General features: G+C 46.9%; 3 protein-coding genes across 5 annotated transcripts; 2 read left to right on the top strand and 1 right to left on the bottom strand.

The window, feature by feature from the left end:
• The first annotated feature begins 817 nt into the window (after positions 1-817).
• LOC120902838 lies at positions 818-6233 on the top strand. The gene is made up of 2 exons (XM_040311874.1): positions 818-945; positions 5577-6233. Exons 1-2 carry the CDS (start codon positions 907-909, stop codon positions 6213-6215), a joined length of 678 nt encoding a protein of 225 aa, XP_040167808.1. The 5' UTR covers positions 818-906; the 3' UTR covers positions 6216-6233.
• Positions 6234-6989: 756 nt separating this feature from the next.
• Positions 6990-11076, bottom strand: LOC120902837 (ATP-dependent RNA helicase vasa). 2 transcript variants are annotated; one of them, XM_040311872.1, is made up of 4 exons: positions 10948-11076; positions 9218-9397; positions 9005-9116; positions 6990-8931 (listed from the first exon to the last, which is right to left on the bottom strand). In XM_040311872.1, the coding sequence occupies exons 2-4, from the start codon at positions 9242-9244 to the stop codon at positions 7265-7267; spliced, it is 1806 nt and encodes a 601-aa protein (XP_040167806.1). In that variant the 5' UTR covers positions 9245-9397; positions 10948-11076; the 3' UTR covers positions 6990-7264. The 2 variants fall into 2 exon arrangements, with proteins under 2 accessions (XP_040167806.1, XP_040167807.1); XM_040311873.1 differs by lacking the exon at positions 10948-11076 and adding an exon at positions 10084-10445.
• A 304-nt stretch (positions 11077-11380) lies between these two features.
• Positions 11381-17691, top strand: LOC120901012 (RNA-binding protein 5-B-like). 2 transcript variants are annotated; one of them, XM_040308691.1, is made up of 11 exons: positions 11381-11644; positions 12198-12288; positions 12569-12721; positions 12787-12867; positions 12939-13095; positions 13176-13245; positions 13680-13753; positions 14454-14543; positions 14638-15757; positions 15841-17039; positions 17107-17691. In XM_040308691.1, the coding sequence occupies exons 1-11, from the start codon at positions 11638-11640 to the stop codon at positions 17245-17247; spliced, it is 3183 nt and encodes a 1060-aa protein (XP_040164625.1). In that variant the 5' UTR covers positions 11381-11637; the 3' UTR covers positions 17248-17691. The 2 variants fall into 2 exon arrangements, with proteins under 2 accessions (XP_040164625.1, XP_040164626.1); XM_040308692.1 differs by lacking the exon at positions 12198-12288 and having other exon boundaries at positions 11530-11644.
• The last annotated feature ends 298 nt before the right edge of the window (positions 17692-17989 follow it).

Genomic DNA, 17989 nt, shown 5'->3' with positions numbered 1-17989 from the left:
ACTGTTTTACCTCAAAGAAACTCAAAGGAACTTACGAAACTGCATACATTTTACAACATACAACACTTAGCTAGACGGCTCATGCCGTTACTAATACGATAATTATTACATGGCTCCAGATGCCGTAGGGCTTAAAGTTGTTATGCACATCGGAGATCGGCGTGAATTTGAAATATAAATTGATTCGAAACGAGAAGTAAGTATGTAAGTACGTAAATCATAAACTTATAATATAAGTGAATAATAGAGGAAACTAGTCAATTAGTAAGAAAGGGACTAAGTAATGAATTAAGCATTTAAGAGTGTGCATATGTTAGCAAAAGAGTAAGTAACTCGTAAGAATGTTAGTAAGTAAGTAAGTAAGTAAGTAAGTAGGTAAGTAAGTAGGTAAATAAGTAAGTATGAAAGAAAGTAAGTAGATAAAGAAGTATGTAAGTGTACTCAGTAAGTAAGCACGTCAGTAAATGAAGGAGAATATAACTAGTTGCTAGTAAGTGAATCAGTAAGCGTGTAAGTAAATGGGTAAATATCTTAATAAGTAAATAGTAAAATATACTAAATGCACTCAAGCGCAAACGAAAAACTCATTCACCAACCGGATCCCGGAATCAGTTTCGTCAGAAACAGCCAGCTGATCGATAAGGTGTAGATTAATCGAATTTTATGACATTTTATGATCATCGTCCGATCACATTCCTGAATAAACAAAAAAGGTCCGGATTTGATACAGTCTTTTATCAGTCTATGGCCATTTATCGTGCTAATCATTCGCCCGAGATAAGCCCACAAACTACCACCATCCCTTATAAGAAGGTACCGTCAACGATCTATCACCAACAGTAGTGTTGCTGCTAGCTTCCAGGAAAGAAACCACCATCGTCGTTCATTCTCATAGCCCTGCATATAATGAGAGCCCTTTCGGACCTTACGTGGCCAGTGTTGCTGGTGTGTGCCTGTCTCGCATTCGACACCATCGAAGGTAGCCGTCGTCAGGATGCGCTGCAGACTTTCCATCCGTTGAAAGCGTCCACTGCTCGTGGAGCTAAGCAGCAACGAAAGCTGATCGGTGGAGGATCCGAGCTGTTTCTATCCCTCCAGTCGGAGCTCGTCCTTACCCAAGAGCCATACGTCGAACAAACGATCGACGAGGAGTCCAACGTGCAGGCAAGACTCTCAGCACCGACCATCAACGCGGAATGTGCGCAGCTCGTGAATAGCCGAACGGACCTGCTGGTGCAGCTGGCTGGCCTAACGCTCCGGAACTGTGTCGCTAAAATCGATGACGAAATGTTCGCTCGGATCTACGGCGCCAGCAGTGATGCTGGCTCGCGCGAGCAGTACGCCAAGGTGAGTCTGTTGAGCAGTTTTCGGAATGTGAACATCTTCGTCGAGCCGGACGCGATTCGGGCCGAAATCGAGGAGAAGCTAAACAATGGGGCCAGTGCAGAGGGAATGGTTGTAACTGCTGAGCATGCGGCGGCACTAAAGTCAGCCTTCCAGGAGTGTTTGGAACAAGCGCGCACGCTCATGCGGGAATCGATGCAGACCGGTGTATCGCAGGCTGATGTGTCTTGCGTCAATTAGTTACCGAATGACCCTTCAATTATAGAAATCCAGACATGAGAGCAATAAAAGAAAATGTGACTATTTTAAGATGGGGTGGGTTTTTTTATTTGCGATTAATCGATCAATCAACAGATGACATTTCACACACTTCGGCTTTGAAAAGTTTAACTAAATTAGTAGCTGAGTCTTGCTTTAAAATCAGAATAAGTCTAAGTGCTTCTAAGTCCAAATCTGAAGAGCAACTGCCACCTTCAGTGTTAGGAAGCATAATGCGACATTACATAGTAACGAGAGCCACTAGCAATTTTGATCGGATTTATAAACCATGGATCGTAAGCACATCACGTCATGCTGGGATAACAGATACCAGATAACATCAAAACATAACAATTTATTCTTCGCTTTCGTATTTGGCGCAAGTGCGTGACAGGTTATAATCTCAGGCTAACTTAGCCTATACTGGGTGTGACATTGACTAGGTAGATTAGCAGGAATACCGAAGCAACAAAATCAGTAGGCTTTCTCACTCTGTCAGGTTTTAGGGTCTGAACAAGAAAGCATGATTATTTGGTTCATTGGAAATACTTTACCATACAAAACATTACGTATTTATATAAAACGTCCGATAGGAACAGCTTCTTTACAAGTTTTGCTAATTAACGTGTCCTTTTGATAAAAAAATCGTTTGAACTGACATCGATTGTAAACAGTATGTAAGCCTTTTATTAGGAAAGCAAGAACGTGTGTGGCTACGATAATACCAAAATGTTTCCGACAAAAAGAGCATGTTGGAACTAAATATCACCCTTCGTCCCTCGTTTTAAATCATTTAAAAGAAATATTTTATTTATTTATTTATTTATTTATTTATTTATTTATTAAGTATCTTGCAAAGATTTGCTGGGACACGTACTTATATAATAAATCCTAAATTCATCTACAAAACTTAACTACAGCGCTATCAATAAGGAAACGAGAGACAATTGGTTTTAAACTGAGCTGTACTAATATTGAAGTCGAAGAATCTTTGGTATTTGTTGAAGCTATGTATCATTTGGTTAATAGGCGCATTGCAGGAATGTGCAGATCTTGAGAACGTAGGTCTTAACAGCTCACGTGTCCTGAGAGGTCGTTCAGGAGCATAAAGATTCAACTTTTCAAGCAGGTAGGGAGAGTCTATGTCCCCACTGATTAACTTCGCGACAAAAGTAGCTTGCAATGCCCGACGTCTATGTTCTAAGGTTTGCAGACCAAGAAGCATGCACCGTGACAGGTAATCTAAATGTTGTGATGAAGCCCATTGTAATCGGTGTATTGCTATTCTGGAGAATCTTTTTTGTATGCTTTCTATCCTAGCCGTCCACACGTGACAGTATGGGGAGAAAAGAACTGAATTAGACTCTAGGATGGAACGTACTAATGCGGTATATAATGCTTTCAGACACATTGGATCTTTTATCTCAAGAGTTTGCCTGATTACAAATCCTAACATTCTATTGGCCTTGCTAATAATAGAGTGGTAATGCTCGCGAAAGGATAGTGATGAATCAAGGATCACACCAAGATCCCTAACTGATGACACGCGAGACAAATTGTAATTGTGCAATGAGTAACAAAAGTTTAAAGGGTTTCGTTTCCTGCTGAATGTAATCGCGCTGCATTTATCCACACAGAGGCTTAGTTGGTTTGCCACACACCAATTGCTGAATAGGTTGAGATTGTTCTGGAGCGCGAAACAGTCATCGATTGACCTGATAACTGAAAAAAGTTTAATATCATCAGCATAAAGCAGTACAGAATGTTTTGGGAGAATAAGAGTCACGTCGTTTATGTAGAGTGTAAATAATAGCGGCCCCAAGTTGCTGCCTTGGGGAACTCCCGAAGTATTTGTGAACGGTTGCGAAAAGATGTTATCTATTCTTACAGAATACATTCTGTCCGTCAGATATGATTTTAACCAATCGATGACAAGAGGTGAAATACCAAGCTGTGCGAGTTTTGCTAGAAGGATGTTAATAATAGGTAAGTGACAAAAGTAAGGCATTCAAAATGGGACAATGTGGTATTCATGCTTCAACTTAGACGCGCTACAAACACAGGCAGCTTACTACAGGACAAAGTAAAAGTAGTTGACTACACGTGCTAATTATTTTTAACGACCGATTCGCTCGCAAGGTGTTGTTCCCGGTAATTACCGACAGAGTGCGACGTTCGGGCCGAGTAATCCCGAACGCTTACGATCGAAGCTTCGGGAGAAAAGAAACTTCATTATCTCTCCTAAGCCCGAGAAAAGCGATGGATTTTTAGCTTAGCTAATACAATTATCGATGCTTAAAAACGCCTGTTTTAATAAAAAATTTGAATTTTCGATGTTTAAGTTTTATATGTCTCCTTTTTTAAACGGCGTTTTTTAACTAATCTATATTTCCGTATAATGTTATCACTTTTACAATCCTATCCTAAATCCCTCTTTGGTTCAACTGCATGTTTGATTGATGATTGATGGCTGTAATAATGAATTCACATTATTTTCCAATGAGAACATTTGGAATGTGCCATGATTTATAGCGTGAGACTGATATGACAGTTTCTATCGTTATGCGAAAACGGAACTGAGCCCTAATAATAGGCGATCAGAAAGATTTGAAGAAAGACTCATGAAACATGATAAAAAGTTTCAATCCTGTTTCTTTATGAATTTGTTATTATCACCATGCAAGATAAATATAGATTAAAGGGCCATAATTCGATCCTTATGCCTTACGGCAGTAACTATTACGATGTTTTAGCAGATCCCGTACTAAATCTTGCATGACTGATTCATACACCTTATCAGGACGTAATGAAGCATTCTATATACCTTTCGAGGTAAAGATTTTCGGAATGTTACGGAGGCACGCATGTTGTACGCATGACAACGGAAAACCCAGCCCGTAAAGTCTTTTAGGCCGTCCACAAGGAGCCAGAGGAGGCGCGGTAGGCCCAAACTGAGGTGGCAAGATGGCGTCCGGGATAACGGATTGGCAGACGAAGTCGCGAGACCGTGAGCGGTTTCGGACATTCCTGAGGCAGGCCAAGTCCGCAAAGCGGTTGTAGCGCCGGATAAGTAACTAAGAAACGGAGCCAACACGAAAGGCAAAAGCATGCTAGGTTCTGATAAGATGGCATAATCATTACATGGCTTCAGATGCCGTAGGGCTTAAAGTTGTTATGCACATCGGAGATCGGCGTGAATTTGAAATATAAATTGATTCGAAACGAGAAGTAAGTATGTAAGTACGTAAATCATAAACTTATAATATAAGTGAATAATAGAGGAAACTAGTTAATTAGTAAGAAAGGGACTAAGTAATGAATTAAGCATTTAAGTGTGTGCATATGTTAGCAAAAGAGTAAGTAACTCGTAAGAATGTTAGTAAGTAAGTAAGTAAGTAAGTAGGTAAGTAAGTAGGTAAATAAGTAAGTATGAAAGAAAGTAAGTAGATAAAGAAGTATGTAAGTGTACTCAGTAAGAAAGCACGTCAGTAAATGAAGGAGAATATAACTAGTTGCTAGTAAGTGAATCAGTAAGCGTGTAAGTAAATGGGTAAATATCTTAATAAGTAAATAGTAAAATATACTAAATGCACTCAAGCGCAAACGAAAACCTCATTCACCAACCGCATCCCGGAAATAGTTTAGTAGGAAATAGTCAGAAACAGTCAGCTGATCGATAAGGCGTAGATTATTCGAATTATATGACATTTTATGGTCATCATCCGTTCGCATTCCTGAATAAATCAAATAATGGTAGCAGATTTGATACAGTCTTTTAACAATCTATGGCCATTTATCGTGCTAATCATTCGCCCGAGATAAGCCCACAAACTACCACCATCCCTTATAAGAAGGTACCGTCAACGATCTATCACCAACAGTAGTGTTGCTGCTAGCTTCCAGGAAAGAAACCACCATCGTCGTTCATTATAATAATGAGAGCCCTTTCGGACCTTACGTGGCCAGTGTTGCTGGTGTGTGCCTGTCTCGCATTCGACACCATCGAAGGTAGCCGTCGTCAGGATGCGCTGCAGACTTTCCAACCGCTGAAGGCGTCCACTGCTCGTGGAGCTAAGCAGCAACGAAAGCTGATCGGTGGTGAATCCGAGCTGTTTCTATCCCTCCAGCCGGAGCTCGTCCTTACCCAAGAGCCATACGTCGAACAAACATACGACGAGGAGTCCAACGTGCAGGCAAGACTCTCGGCACCGACCATCAACGCGGAATGTGCGCAGCTCGTGAATAGCCGAACGGACCTGCTGGTGCAGCTGGCTGGCCTAACGCTCCGGAACTGTGTCGCTAAAATCGATGACGAAATGTTCGCTCGGATCTACGGCGCCAGCAGTGATGCTGGCTCGCGCGAGCAGTACGCCAAGGTGAGTCTGTTGAGCAGTTTTCGGAATGTGAACATCTTCGTCGAGCCGGACGCGATTCGGGCCGAAATCGAGGAGAAGCTAAACAATGGGGCCAGTGCAGAGGGAATGGTTGTAACTGCTGAGCATGCGGCGGCACTAAAGTCAGCCTTCCAGGAGTGTTTGGAACAAGCGCGCACGCTCATGCGGGAATCGATGCAGACCGGTGTATCGCAGGCTGATGTGTCTTGCGTCAATTAGACTCTGAATGACCCTACAACTACAGAAATAAAGACATGAGAGCAATAAAAGAATATGTGGCCATTAACAGCAGTTTTTTTAAACGATATATCAACAATCTAACACCCATATCTTAGAATTTTTAGGAAAATAATCAATTTCTAAAATTATACTACAGAAACATAGAGATGTAGTAATAATACTATAGATATAGAGATTTCAAACATTCTCCTGTTTGGAATAGCTAAACGGTCATGGCGGTATTTACTGGCTTTCGAGATTAACTGAATATCACGCCGCCAGATAGGCAGCTACAAGGAGACGGTCCATGTGTGGTAAGAACCCTCGACAGGCATGTTGTCAGGTCTTGCAGTATGACGTTTGTACCATGGTACCGTTCCGTAAATTATGTTATTAGTATTTTCTTAGCCAAATGAGACATAAACGATAAGCCACTAGATAAAGGATACATCAAGATGGTCCTCTTAGCAACGTGGTTGCGGCCCGCGGGCTGATAAAGTTTGAAGACCCCTGAACGAGATATGTTGACGTTGAACGGGCTTCGTGCAGTTACGCTTAATTCGACATTATCTTTTATGAGACCTGGGTTAGTCTAAGTACTTTGTACAACTACCTTGTAATTAATCCTGGAATGGACCTACAGGTGAAGTATTGTTAGAATACTTCAGTTCTAGAGTATACAAGTGCGAAAAATCACCATTCAGCACATTACGTTAGATGATGAAGGACACTCGGTGCAAGCTTTCACGAATTATAGAATAAAAGTGCAATTTCTTATGTTTTCGAAGTTTTCATCAACGTTTTATTAACGAACACTTCTTTGCTGTGTGTCATGCTTCTTCTGTGTGTTTTACATCGTTACGTCAGTAAATGAAAGAATAATCATGCATGTCACAAAAGCAAGGAAAGGAGTTTGACTCCTCGTTTCGTTCGAGGAAACTTCTCTTCCGAAGTTTCGTTGTAAGTGTTAACATTAGAAAAAAAATAAGGAAATGTCGAGAGAGATCCACTCTCGTTCGCAACACGCAACTACCCCACCCCCTCCCCAGTTACTCCCACTCTTCCTCCGGCTCGAGGGCAACCGGCTGGGCATCGACACGCGAACCGTACGAGTCGCGGATATCCTTGCCACCGAACTGGGACGATCCCATGTACGAGCCGGAACCGCCAGCATCCTTCAAAAAGTCCGGCACCGACTGCCCGGCCTGGGTGAGAATCTTCACCAGATCGCTCGCCATAGCCCGGTCCGCCTCCGGGTCGTAGAAGCTAGTCGCTCGGCCCTTGTTGCCGACGCGCCCGGTTCGCCCGATACGGTGCACGTAATCATCGATGCTCTTCGGCAGATCGTAGTTCACCACGTGGTTCACATTTTTAATGTCCAGCCCGCGGGCCGCTACCGACGTCGCGATCAGCACGTCCATCCGCCCGGACTTGAAATCGTACAGCGCCATCTCGCGCTCCCGCTGCAACCGATCGCCATGGATGGAGGTGGTCGGGAACTGCGTCTCGGACATCAGCGATGCCAGATAGTCCGCATTGCGCTTCGTCTCCACGAACACGAGCGTACCCTTGGGATTGCCGCCGTTCAGGATCTCCTCCAGCTTCTTGCGCTTCTTGAACTTTTCCACCAGATGGATCGTCTGTTCCACATCGGCACACGCTCCGCCGACGATGCCCACGAACACGCAGATGTAGTTGTGCAGGAACTTGCCCGCCAGCTCCTGGATTTCGGCCGGGAACGTAGCCGAAAACATGAGCGTCTGCCGCTGCTGCTTTTCCGGCATCGTCGCGTGTCCCATCACCTTCTCGATCGAGGGCAGAAAGCCCATGTCCAGCATCCGATCGGCTTCGTCGAGCACCACGAAGTTCACGTTCTCGAACGTCACGTACCCCCGGTCGATGAAGTCCAGCAGCCGACCGGGCGTGGCCACCAGCACGTGGCAGCCACCGCGCATCAGCTGCAGCTGGTGCTGTACGGCCGTGCCGCCGTACGATACGCACACCTTCAGCTTGGTGCCGTGCGCGAACTTGCGCCCCTCGTCGTGGATTTGAATCGCGAGCTCGCGGGTCGGGGCCACGATCACGATGTACGGGTTGCGCGTGCGCAGCTCCAGCGAGTCCTCCTTGTCCAGCAGATGGTGGATCATCGGCAGCATGAAGGCGGCCGTCTTGCCCGAACCGGTCTGGGCGCAGGCCATCAGGTCGCGCCCGTTCAGGATGATCGGGATGGCGTACCGCTGGATGGGCGTCGGTTTCGTGTAGCTCGACTTGCGCACGTTCGTCATCACCTCCTCGCGCAAACCAGAGCGCTCGAAGCTCTCCACGTGATCCGGTGGATTTTCGCCCGACACGCGCACCTGGATTTCCTCGAACTTGTCAAAATTGATCCCAGAGCTGATGCCGGACCCGAAGATCAGCGATTCGTCCTCGGTCGGAAGTGGCGGAATGTACAGCTCCCTCGGCTTGTCCGTCTTCACCTGGTCCATGCTTGGATCGCTGTTGCCAGAATAGGCAGGTCGGCCGCCATCGCCGTTTCGATCACCGTAGCCACCGCTACCGAAGCCACCGCCACCGAAGCCACCGCCACCATCGCGCCCGCCACGGCCCCGACCACGACCTCGTCCGCCACCTCGGCCTCCACGGCCTCCACGACCACCGCCGCCGTATCCATCGTCACCGCCGCCATATCCACCGTTGTCGTTGCTTTGATACTCGTCTGCACGAAGGAAAGGCAAATGAATTAGGGACATTTGAGGGTGAAGGTAAGATTGTCGAAAATAAAAACTTACCACCGAAACCATTGTTGGACTGATAATTGTCGAACCCGTTAGTATTGTTGTCCTGGACACTATTTTCGGTAGCATCGTACTTGGGCTGATCAAAGCTACGTCCCTCGTCACACTGAAAGCGAAGGAAAAAAAACAAAAACATGAGAAATTCACGCACTATCGATCACGGGAAGAAAGAAACAAGGGAAAACTAAAATCCACCAAAATACTTACATCGTCCCATTCACCGTCTCCGCTCATGTTTCCTTTCTTTATTCACCGGAAGATGACAATTCTCCTTTGGGAATGTACGATTCGAGATCTGTGTGTCTCCCGAAGATGAAAAAAGCTGTTGGTTTCAACCAAAAAACGTGTCCGTTGCTCGAAGCGCGACTAACGGCGACTCTCTTTCGACTAGCAATGGCGTCCGTAGGCACAAACCGAGAAGAATAGTGGAACATGCAATGCAGCAGCAGCAGCAGCACGTGGAGAGAGAGAAAGAAAGATGGTCGAAATATTATAAAAAATAATTGCCGTTGCACACACACACACACACTACACCACCACTATCGACGACCACCGCTCTACCCGCACCCATTGCAACCTAAAGAGACGATGGTATTTTCCAGCGAAATTTTCATTGTCCATTGCAAGCGACCTCACACACCGCCACCGAAGTAGCCTTTGAAGCACGCGCGCGTGTGAAGGCGTGTGCCTCTGTGTGTGTAGGTGAATATCACTGTGTACACTGCGCTAAGCCAGTGGCGCGCGCGCTTTTCGCATCAATTATTGCCGGATGAACGACAACGAGATGCTCTTCGCGGGGCCCGCTGTCCCGGAACGTGCACGAAAGCACCATTTCTCCTCTCGGAAACTCAACATCTCGGAAAGGCTTCCCAACTATGCCCCAACGACTCTCGTATCTATTGCATATCGAAGACTTTTGAATCCGCTCCAGTGCCAACTGCGGTTCATGAAACACAAAACTGTTTTTCTCCCCTGATTCGAGCACACAAGAGCACCATGGTAAGCTGTGGAAATAACGCCATCCTTCTGGATATCTTGTAACGAAAAAGGCCAAGGACTGTGATTCTACTAACCTCACTCAGGAACTGATATGAGAGCACACAGAGCCACACAATCACTCCACGACGGGACACGCTTGGATTAAAACTAAACCGCTTCCGTACGTCGACACCGACTGGCCCCTACACCGCTTCTCAAATAACGACGATCTCAGCTAAAATGCCCCCCACACACATGCATGCGCAGCACACTTGTTCACTTCCACTTCCTTGCCTGCTCTGTGTACGGTGGTGGATACGTGCTGTGCTGTAAGAACACTTCACACAGAAAGGAAGGGACAGAGCAAACCAACACACTGCCACCGCTCTTCTCGTGCCATTTCCTTAGAAACTTAATCCAAAAACTCAACTACGCCACACACCACGGCAACCTTTTGCTATCAAAAGGGGGGGGGCGCGCAACATGCACAACACACGATACACACCACGGAATGTTTACGAACAGCGTGCGAACAGGCAATTTCGGTACCGGCGGCAACAGCCGATTTTGACAGAGCGCTCAACACACACACGCACACAATCTAATACCAGCAACGCGTGCGAAGGCTTTTGTTTCGCACTGCCAGTGTGTTAGTGGGAGCAGGTACAAAATGAAACAAAGGGCGAATGGCGCGTGCTACTGAACAATACAAGCGAATTCGAGAAAAATGAAATAAGCGAAGAGATTATTTTATGAGTAAATGAAATGAAATTTAACTTAACTGTATTTTGAACAAAATTAATAACATACTAATCAACTGGAAGAAATAATAATATCACAAAACAATAATTAAATTTGAAATCAGTTACGTTAGTTTTGCCGAAATGAGAGATTTTTACACAAAAACTTCACTAACTTCTAACAAACAAACATTTGTTCTATAAAATTAGTTAACTTACCTGAGTTTTGAAGTACTATTCGGCTGGTTATTTCACTTGCAGAAGCAATTGGCTAATTTAGCGCTAAGCACCTCAGCAGAAACCTCCGACTCGCCGCGAGTACTCCGAGCAAAAGACTGCATAAAGTTGGAATTTGCACCGACACGGCCTACTCGTCCGTCGTACTGTGCATCTTGGATGGAAGATTTCGACACGGGACTCTACAGGGAGGGTTTATATGTGTTTTATAATACTGTATGTATGATTTAATGTATAAAATATGCAAAAAGTATATCTTTTTAGTTTATTATAACAAATAAAATAAAATACAAATTATAAAACAATCAATTTCTCAACGGTTTTGTTTCCAGTGAGTTGTGATTTGCTTGAAAACAAAACGCACGCGGTAATTTTCTCGCCCAGCTCGGCATGTCAAACACGTCTGACGTTCGGTTTCCCACTGTGGCTGCTGCTGTCATGGAAGGAAAAGAATTTGCTCGCGTTCTACATGCATTTTTCTGTGCTCAGTCTGCAATCATTAAATTTATTGTTCACAAAACCTAATTTTGGCATGCGTGACAATGTTTAAGCAGTAATCTAACTTCCCCAGTGTCTGGGCCGTGTATCGGCGAGTGAAAAAAGTTGGTGCAAAAATCCGAAACAAAGAAAACAACAAAGGTGGACGAGCCACACGTCCTCAAGGCGAACGAAATGGACTGTAAGTCTGCCATCTTTGAATGCGTAGTATTCTTTTGGTTTTGGTTTTGCGATTTCGTGCCAATCGTTCGAACGAACATGGGTGGGAAAGCCAATGGGCCACCGCCCCCGGTGCACCAGGGTAGTTGGGAGTCGTTTTCTTTTAAATCTGTATCTCCTCTTCACTCTCTTCGTTTTTCTTTTTTGTTTTACCGATCTGTCTATCTCCATAAGCATATTTCCTAAGTTCAATGTCAATTACACACACTTGTCCTATCACCGGGTGTGCGTGTGTGTGCTCCTTTCTCTCGACCGAACTGCCCATTTGGGGCAGGATGGCGATTAGCGACAAAAAATGTCCCAAAAATGAATCTTTCCCAAACAAGACGACGCTCTAGCTAGACGTCTCCTCGGTAGACGAAAGTTGCAAGATATGGCACACTTTTCGCCCTAGTTTGGTGGTTCCGCGGCATTGCCACGGGCCCCCTTCGTTCGTTTTCTCTACTCCTGTGCGCTGTGTGTATTATATACTGAAGACCGATCAATAATTTGCTTTGAAATGTGATTGTTTATAGTCTCACCGAGCCCAGACAGTGATACTTCTGGCTACTATAGAAATCGCTGCCGACGTGATGAGCGTGACCGGGGCAATCGAGGAAGATCGAAGTAAGCGCCTTTGACCGTGTAGCAACCGGAGTGAGGCAGGCCTCCCTTCAGCGACCCGCCGTCGCGCACAAAACACAAACACAGTCTGTCCGTCCGTCCGTCCGTCTCCGAGTTGGTCTTGGACGAAAGGGCGAACCCCAAAACAAAAAAGCCTCGTTGTGTGTGGTCGTGCCTGTGGTCGTGTTCCGTGGGCTATGCGCCTCCGGGTGGTTTGCCGCCGGAACAGCCATCGCGCGCGCACCGTACCGTGAAAATAATGCACGCTTTTTTAACCTTTTAGGGAGCGGTATCGCAATGCCGGTCGGTACAGCCGCAGCCGGTCGCGTTCGTACAGCAGGGAGCGTTACTCGTACCCACGGCAACGGAGCAACGAACGGGAGGCTTACCGGGATGTGAACGAACAGCCGGGGTACGATGAAGGCGGCTGGGACAGGTACGGCATGGCATAGATTGAAAATGTATAGCAGTTCTGTTAACATCGTCCCGTTTTGCTTTTAGCCGTGATCGGTACCGCGGGCGCAGTCGCGAACGGGACCGTGATCGAAGGTCCCGCGAGCGAGATCGTTACCGTGATCACAGGTAATGTGCACTTGCCTCTAATAGTTTGACATAACTGTTAGCTAATGTAATATTCATTAATTTGAACACAGAGATCGCGACAGAAGTGGTGGCCGTCGGGGTGGATACTCACCCAGCTCCATGGATGATGGGGAAAACTTTGACAGCGAGAATGAATTTTTCTATCAACAAAAGCCCAACAATAACATCATCATCCGCGGACTGGCTCCACAAGTCACTGAAGCCGATGTAAGTGCATGCGGGAAACTCATTGACCAACCTTGCCATATTAAATGAATTATTCGCTCTCCTCATCTCTCTGCTCACAGATAAACAGCGATCTGATCCAATGTGGTCTGCAGGCATTGCACGTGCGTTTGATCCGGAAAAGAAAGACAGGTAAACAGAAACCACTTGTGTGGCATATATTGCTAGGTTTAAGGAATGGAATGGAACAATAGATTTAAGTGAAACGTTTAGCAAGTGTTTCGGTATGGTAAGTGATTGTTTTACCCCGCGGCACGTTTTTTTTACGGTGACCACAAATTGTGTGCAATGACAAATGAGAGGACAATTACCAAGTTTGTTTGGGAGGTCCAAGACCCGTCAAATCGAGCAGTCTCGAGTGGAAAACGAATAACTGGACGACATCTGCTTCTGCCGCTACTGCTGCTACTGCTGGAGTGAGCTGACACCGGAGCTGGAGCATGGTCAACAAACACTCTAAATTCGAGCAATTATGATTCAACTGCTGCGGCACAGAGCTGGCTTTTATGATTGATATCGTGTTTGTGTTTGCTTTTTTTCTATTCCCGACCGTCTTTTACTTCTAGGTGAATCGAGGGGTTTCGCATTTGTCGAGTTTCGCACAGAAGAGGAAGCAACTCGGTGGATATGTTACAAACAGGTACCAAACGTAAAACAACAAAACAAAACAAAAGACAAGCATACTAGCGACAAAAGCATGTTGTAAGCTGTGCGACCGTAGAGTGCAGTTGCCGAATATTTACAAACGATTAGTATTTCTAAAGCCCGGAACGAAGAGATGGACTGAATGATCGCAGATCAATTACTTGATTGGAAATAGAGTTGCATTTTTATTAGTAACGATGATAAAAACTGATCCTGTTGGTCGACTTGCACAAATTTTCCTTATAATCATTGAAGAGGACGTTTAAAATTTAGATTATTCAAATCGTTACAAAAAACATCTCTTGCCAAAACGAGCGAAGTCAACAATAGTACGACAATCGCAAACTCTCGCAGTTGCTTTGCCCCCGGTGCATTCGCTGTGGTACGGAATGTCCTCGAAAGCACCGCCTCGTACCGTACCTCGTCAAGCCTAGGTGTATGCGTCTGTCCGTACGGCGCAAAAAAGAGGAACCGCATTGCTGACCCCGAAAACCTCCCGGCTCCCCCATCTCGGCAGTGCAGTGCGACGCAACAAACACACCGCGCCAAATGAGAAAGTGTATCTCCCGGAATAGTCGGACTCTGTGTGTGTGTAGGGTATATTGCTCAGCGTAAAAGACTAATTCGTTCTTGTTGTTTCTCTTTCTCTTCCCGTTCTTTTTCTTTTCTTTTCATTGTTTCCTTGTTTGCTGCAGGGCGTGTTGGTATTCAATGGGCAGCACGCCATCATGCAGTACACCTTTTCCATGCCGTCCAAGTTCCAAACCGATTGGTACTGTGCTAAGGTAAGCCCTCAGAACCAGCAATTTTCGCTGAAGTAAATTGTATAATGTGATGAGAGTGATTAACACCTTCTTGTGCTTTCATTGTAATTACTAGTGCTACGCGTTCAACTTTAAGCGCAGGGAAAACTGCTTCAAGTGTCACGCATCGCGCGAGGACAGCGAAATCGGGGGCGATGGCAGCGACGAGATGAGCAACATACTGACGAAGAAAATCATGCTGCGCAATCTGGACGTGCTGACGAACGAGGAAAGCGTGCTGGGCGTGATGCAGAAGAAGCTGCCGCCCGAGCTGGTGCCCAAGATCGGCAAGGTGGTCATCTGCCGCGATCCGCTGACGTCGATTTCGCGCGGCATGTGCTATCTGCACTTTGACAATTTGGTCGACTCGATGAACACGCACAACGCGCTGAAGGAGCTGGATCCACCGCTACGGATCGACAACCGCGAGGTGATCGTTTCCTACTGCATGGATACGGAAAACCGCAATCTGATGAAGCCCCAGCAACAGTCGGCTCAACACCAGCAGCACCAGGGCAGGGAAGCCAACCATCGGCAGGGAGCGGGCAATCAAAACCATCACCACCATCATCAAGGAGGAGATGGAAGGAATGGAAATGGAGGTGGCGGTGGTGGGAACGGTAACTTCCAAAGTGGAAACAATTCGGGCTACCGTGGTGATGGTGGAGGAAACGGCTACGATCGCAGTAGCAGCAACAGCTACGGCCATCATCACAATTCCCACGGCATGCACAAGGGCTCCGGTCGGGGTGGTTCAGGCTATCAGGACGGTGGGGCACCGCAGGCGGGTCCGTCGGCTGGCGCCGCCGGTATGACGGGCATACCGGAGAACTATACGCTCGCCGACGTGCCCCGTTTGGCCGAGTACAGTGCGTCGATGTATGCGTCGAATGCGGCCGAACACGAGCATTATCTGCAGTACTACACCGAGTACTACACGAACCAGCTGGCGAGTATGGGCGGCGGACAGGCGGCGGTGGCGGCGGCGGCAGCGGCAGGACCGCGCGGTACGGGCAGCGAAACAACGGCCAACAGTGGGGCCGCCGTCGCACAGTCGGCGATGGCGCGAAAGCAGCAAAGCACCGGTCCTGGCCACAATGCCCGGGCGGACAAATCCGATACGTACGGCTCGACCGCGGCAGTCCAGTCCGGACCGCAGCTTCCCGTCCCTAATGGTACGGACGGAAGGAAGTATCGTAAGTATTGGCAATAAGGTTTTGGGGACAATCTTTCAGAAACAGTTACTTAATGCGCTTTGTACTACTACAACTTTATGCAGCCACTCCGGATACGTCACTGTATCAGTACGACGAAACGTCCGGCTTCTACTACGATCCCACCACCGGGCTGTACTACGACGCCAACTCCCAGTACTATTACAACAGCGAAACCAGCTCGTACCTTTACTGGGATCCGGAAAAGCAAACGTACGTGGCCGCACCGGCATCCTCCTCGACAGTCAGCGGTGGAGGAACGTCCCTCCCGACCAGTGGTTCGGAAAATAGCACCACCCAGCAGCAGCAGCAACATGCAACGCTCGCCGAAAGTGCGGAAAGGATGGAAAAATCGAAAGCGAAAGAGCAAGCCCCACCCCAGGACAAGGTGAAGGTGGCCAAAAAGATCGTCAAAGACATGGAGAAGTGGGCGAAGCAGTTGAACCAAAAGAAAGACTACAGTGTGATACAACCGCCGGCCAGGATCGAGGAGGCAACGCTCTACTCCTCGCTCGGACCGTCGAAACCACTGCCCGAACCGCTCGGTGGGCTCGGCAGCGGCGGGTACGCCGACGTTGGCTTTTCGTTGCTGGAAAAGAAGGAACGGGCAGCGGGCGCTGGCAGTAGCATGATGGGTGGAACCGCCACTAACTCCTCCTCCACCTATCCGGCAGCCAGTGGTGGTGGTGTGACAAAATCAATCACCAGCGCTACGTCCGCGTACGGTGGTTCCGATTCGGAGAACGACTACGGCGACGGTGGTGATGCGTCGGCCGAGCGAGAACTGGTCGATTTCGACCGGCTAACCTGTTTGCTCTGCAAGCGCGCATTCCAGTCGCAGGAAATTCTGATGAAGCACGTCAAAATGTCCTCGCTGCACAAGGAGAACCTGCAAAAGCTCAACGCCAACTTCCGCGCCGCTGGTGGTGGTTCGAGAGGAGCAGGAGGAGGAGGTGGAGGCGGTGGCAGCAGTGACGGTGGTTCCGGTGGTCCGTACAGCGGGCTGCAGTACCGTGATCGGGCCAAGGAGCGGCGGGCCAAGTATGGCGAGGACGAGGCGCCTCCGGTCAATCGTAGCAAGGAGCGGTTCCAGCGCGAAATCGAAAAGCAAACCCAATCCCAATCGGGCGCATACCCGCAGGGTACGGCTTCGGCGGTGCCGATCGGGCAGAACAACATCGGCAACAAGCTGCTGCAAAAGATGGGCTGGTCGGAGGGGCAGGGCCTGGGCCGAGCCAACCAGGGCCGGGTGAACATCATCGAGGTATGTGTGTTTGTGTGCTATGGGTGGAAAACCCCCCCTAATATTGACTGTTTCGGTTTTTGCACAGGCGGAGGCACGCGTGGCAAACGTTGGACTGGGCATCAAAGCGAGCGCGGCGGCACAGTTCGGCCGCACCACGGACGATTACAAAACGTACATCAAGAAAATGATGAAATCGCGCTACGAGCAGGTGGATGTGAAGGACTGAACTGGCACTTCTTCACGAGCGCAGACTGTGTGTTTTTGTATCTCTCTCTCTGTTTATCCTGCTCTTCGCCAATTTAATGTTAGTTTTATGGTAAGATATCTGTATGTCGCTTTTATTCATATACAATGTGGTTGCAATGGTAAAGCCGGCGAGCGTGCGTTGGTTCGTGACGGGTGCGATTACATTCACAACCGGTACAGCCTTGTTTGTACAAATCTTCCTTAATAATTAAAAAAAAGTAACTTCAATTGCCGTTGCTTTTCTACTGTTAGACGTGTTTTTTAAATATTATTTTACTTTATTTTTCGATGAAAATACCGGTAGAAGATGTTCCGTTTGTGGAATTTGAAATCCGTAATCCATTTTTATCGAAAACTAGAAACAAGCTAGACTAGCATGTAGTTTATTCCAAATTTGGCAATAAAATAGCAATATTTGAAGAAAGTAGGATGTTTTTTTTTTGCAAAAACGTGTCATAACATTTTAATTAAAAATAACTAATTCAAAGTATGATTTAAAATGAATAATTTGCTATTGGTGAATACCGCCTATAAAATATTCTCCTTGATCCTTCAGGATCGTCTTGTTCCGTACTTGGAAGAGATCGAACTATCAAATAGGATTCCGAACCGGAAAATCAACCACAGACCAGATCTTCACCATGCGGCAGATCTTGGAGAAGATTTTTTTTCTTTATTTTTATACAGACTTTGAACCGATTGACCTCATTCCCCTCTTCGTT

This window comes from Anopheles arabiensis, chromosome 3 (assembly GCF_016920715.1).
Source record: "Anopheles arabiensis isolate DONGOLA chromosome 3, AaraD3, whole genome shotgun sequence".
Taxonomy (NCBI): Eukaryota; Metazoa; Arthropoda; class Insecta; order Diptera; family Culicidae; genus Anopheles; species Anopheles arabiensis.
Note: the sequence above shows the minus strand (reverse complement) of the source record. Positions and strands in the feature narration are given on the sequence as shown.

What these genes read in the sequence shown, in the direction of transcription:
- LOC120902837 (XM_040311872.1), bottom strand. Translation starts at nt 9,244, where the DNA reads ATGAGCGGAGACGGTGAATGGGACGAT. An exon ending in GAGACGGTGAATGGGACGAT is followed by an intron (nt 9,117 to 9,217) that starts GTAAGTATTTTG and finishes CTTCGCTTTCAG; the next exon opens with TGTGACGAGGGACGTAGCTT. An exon ending in GTCCAACAATGGTTTCGGTG is followed by an intron (nt 8,932 to 9,004) that starts GTAAGTTTTTAT and finishes TCCTTCGTGCAG; the next exon opens with ACGAGTATCAAAGCAACGAC.
- LOC120901012 (XM_040308691.1), top strand. An exon ending in CACAAGTCACTGAAGCCGAT is followed by an intron (nt 13,096 to 13,175) that starts GTAAGTGCATGC and finishes CTCTGCTCACAG; the next exon opens with ATAAACAGCGATCTGATCCA. An exon ending in CCGATTGGTACTGTGCTAAG is followed by an intron (nt 14,544 to 14,637) that starts GTAAGCCCTCAG and finishes TGTAATTACTAG; the next exon opens with TGCTACGCGTTCAACTTTAA.
- LOC120902838 (XM_040311874.1), top strand. Translation starts at nt 907, where the DNA reads ATGAGAGCCCTTTCGGACCTTACGTGGCCAGTGTTGCTG. An exon ending in TTACGTGGCCAGTGTTGCTG is followed by an intron (nt 946 to 5,576) that starts GTGTGTGCCTGT and finishes CCAGTGTTGCTG; the next exon opens with GTGTGTGCCTGTCTCGCATT.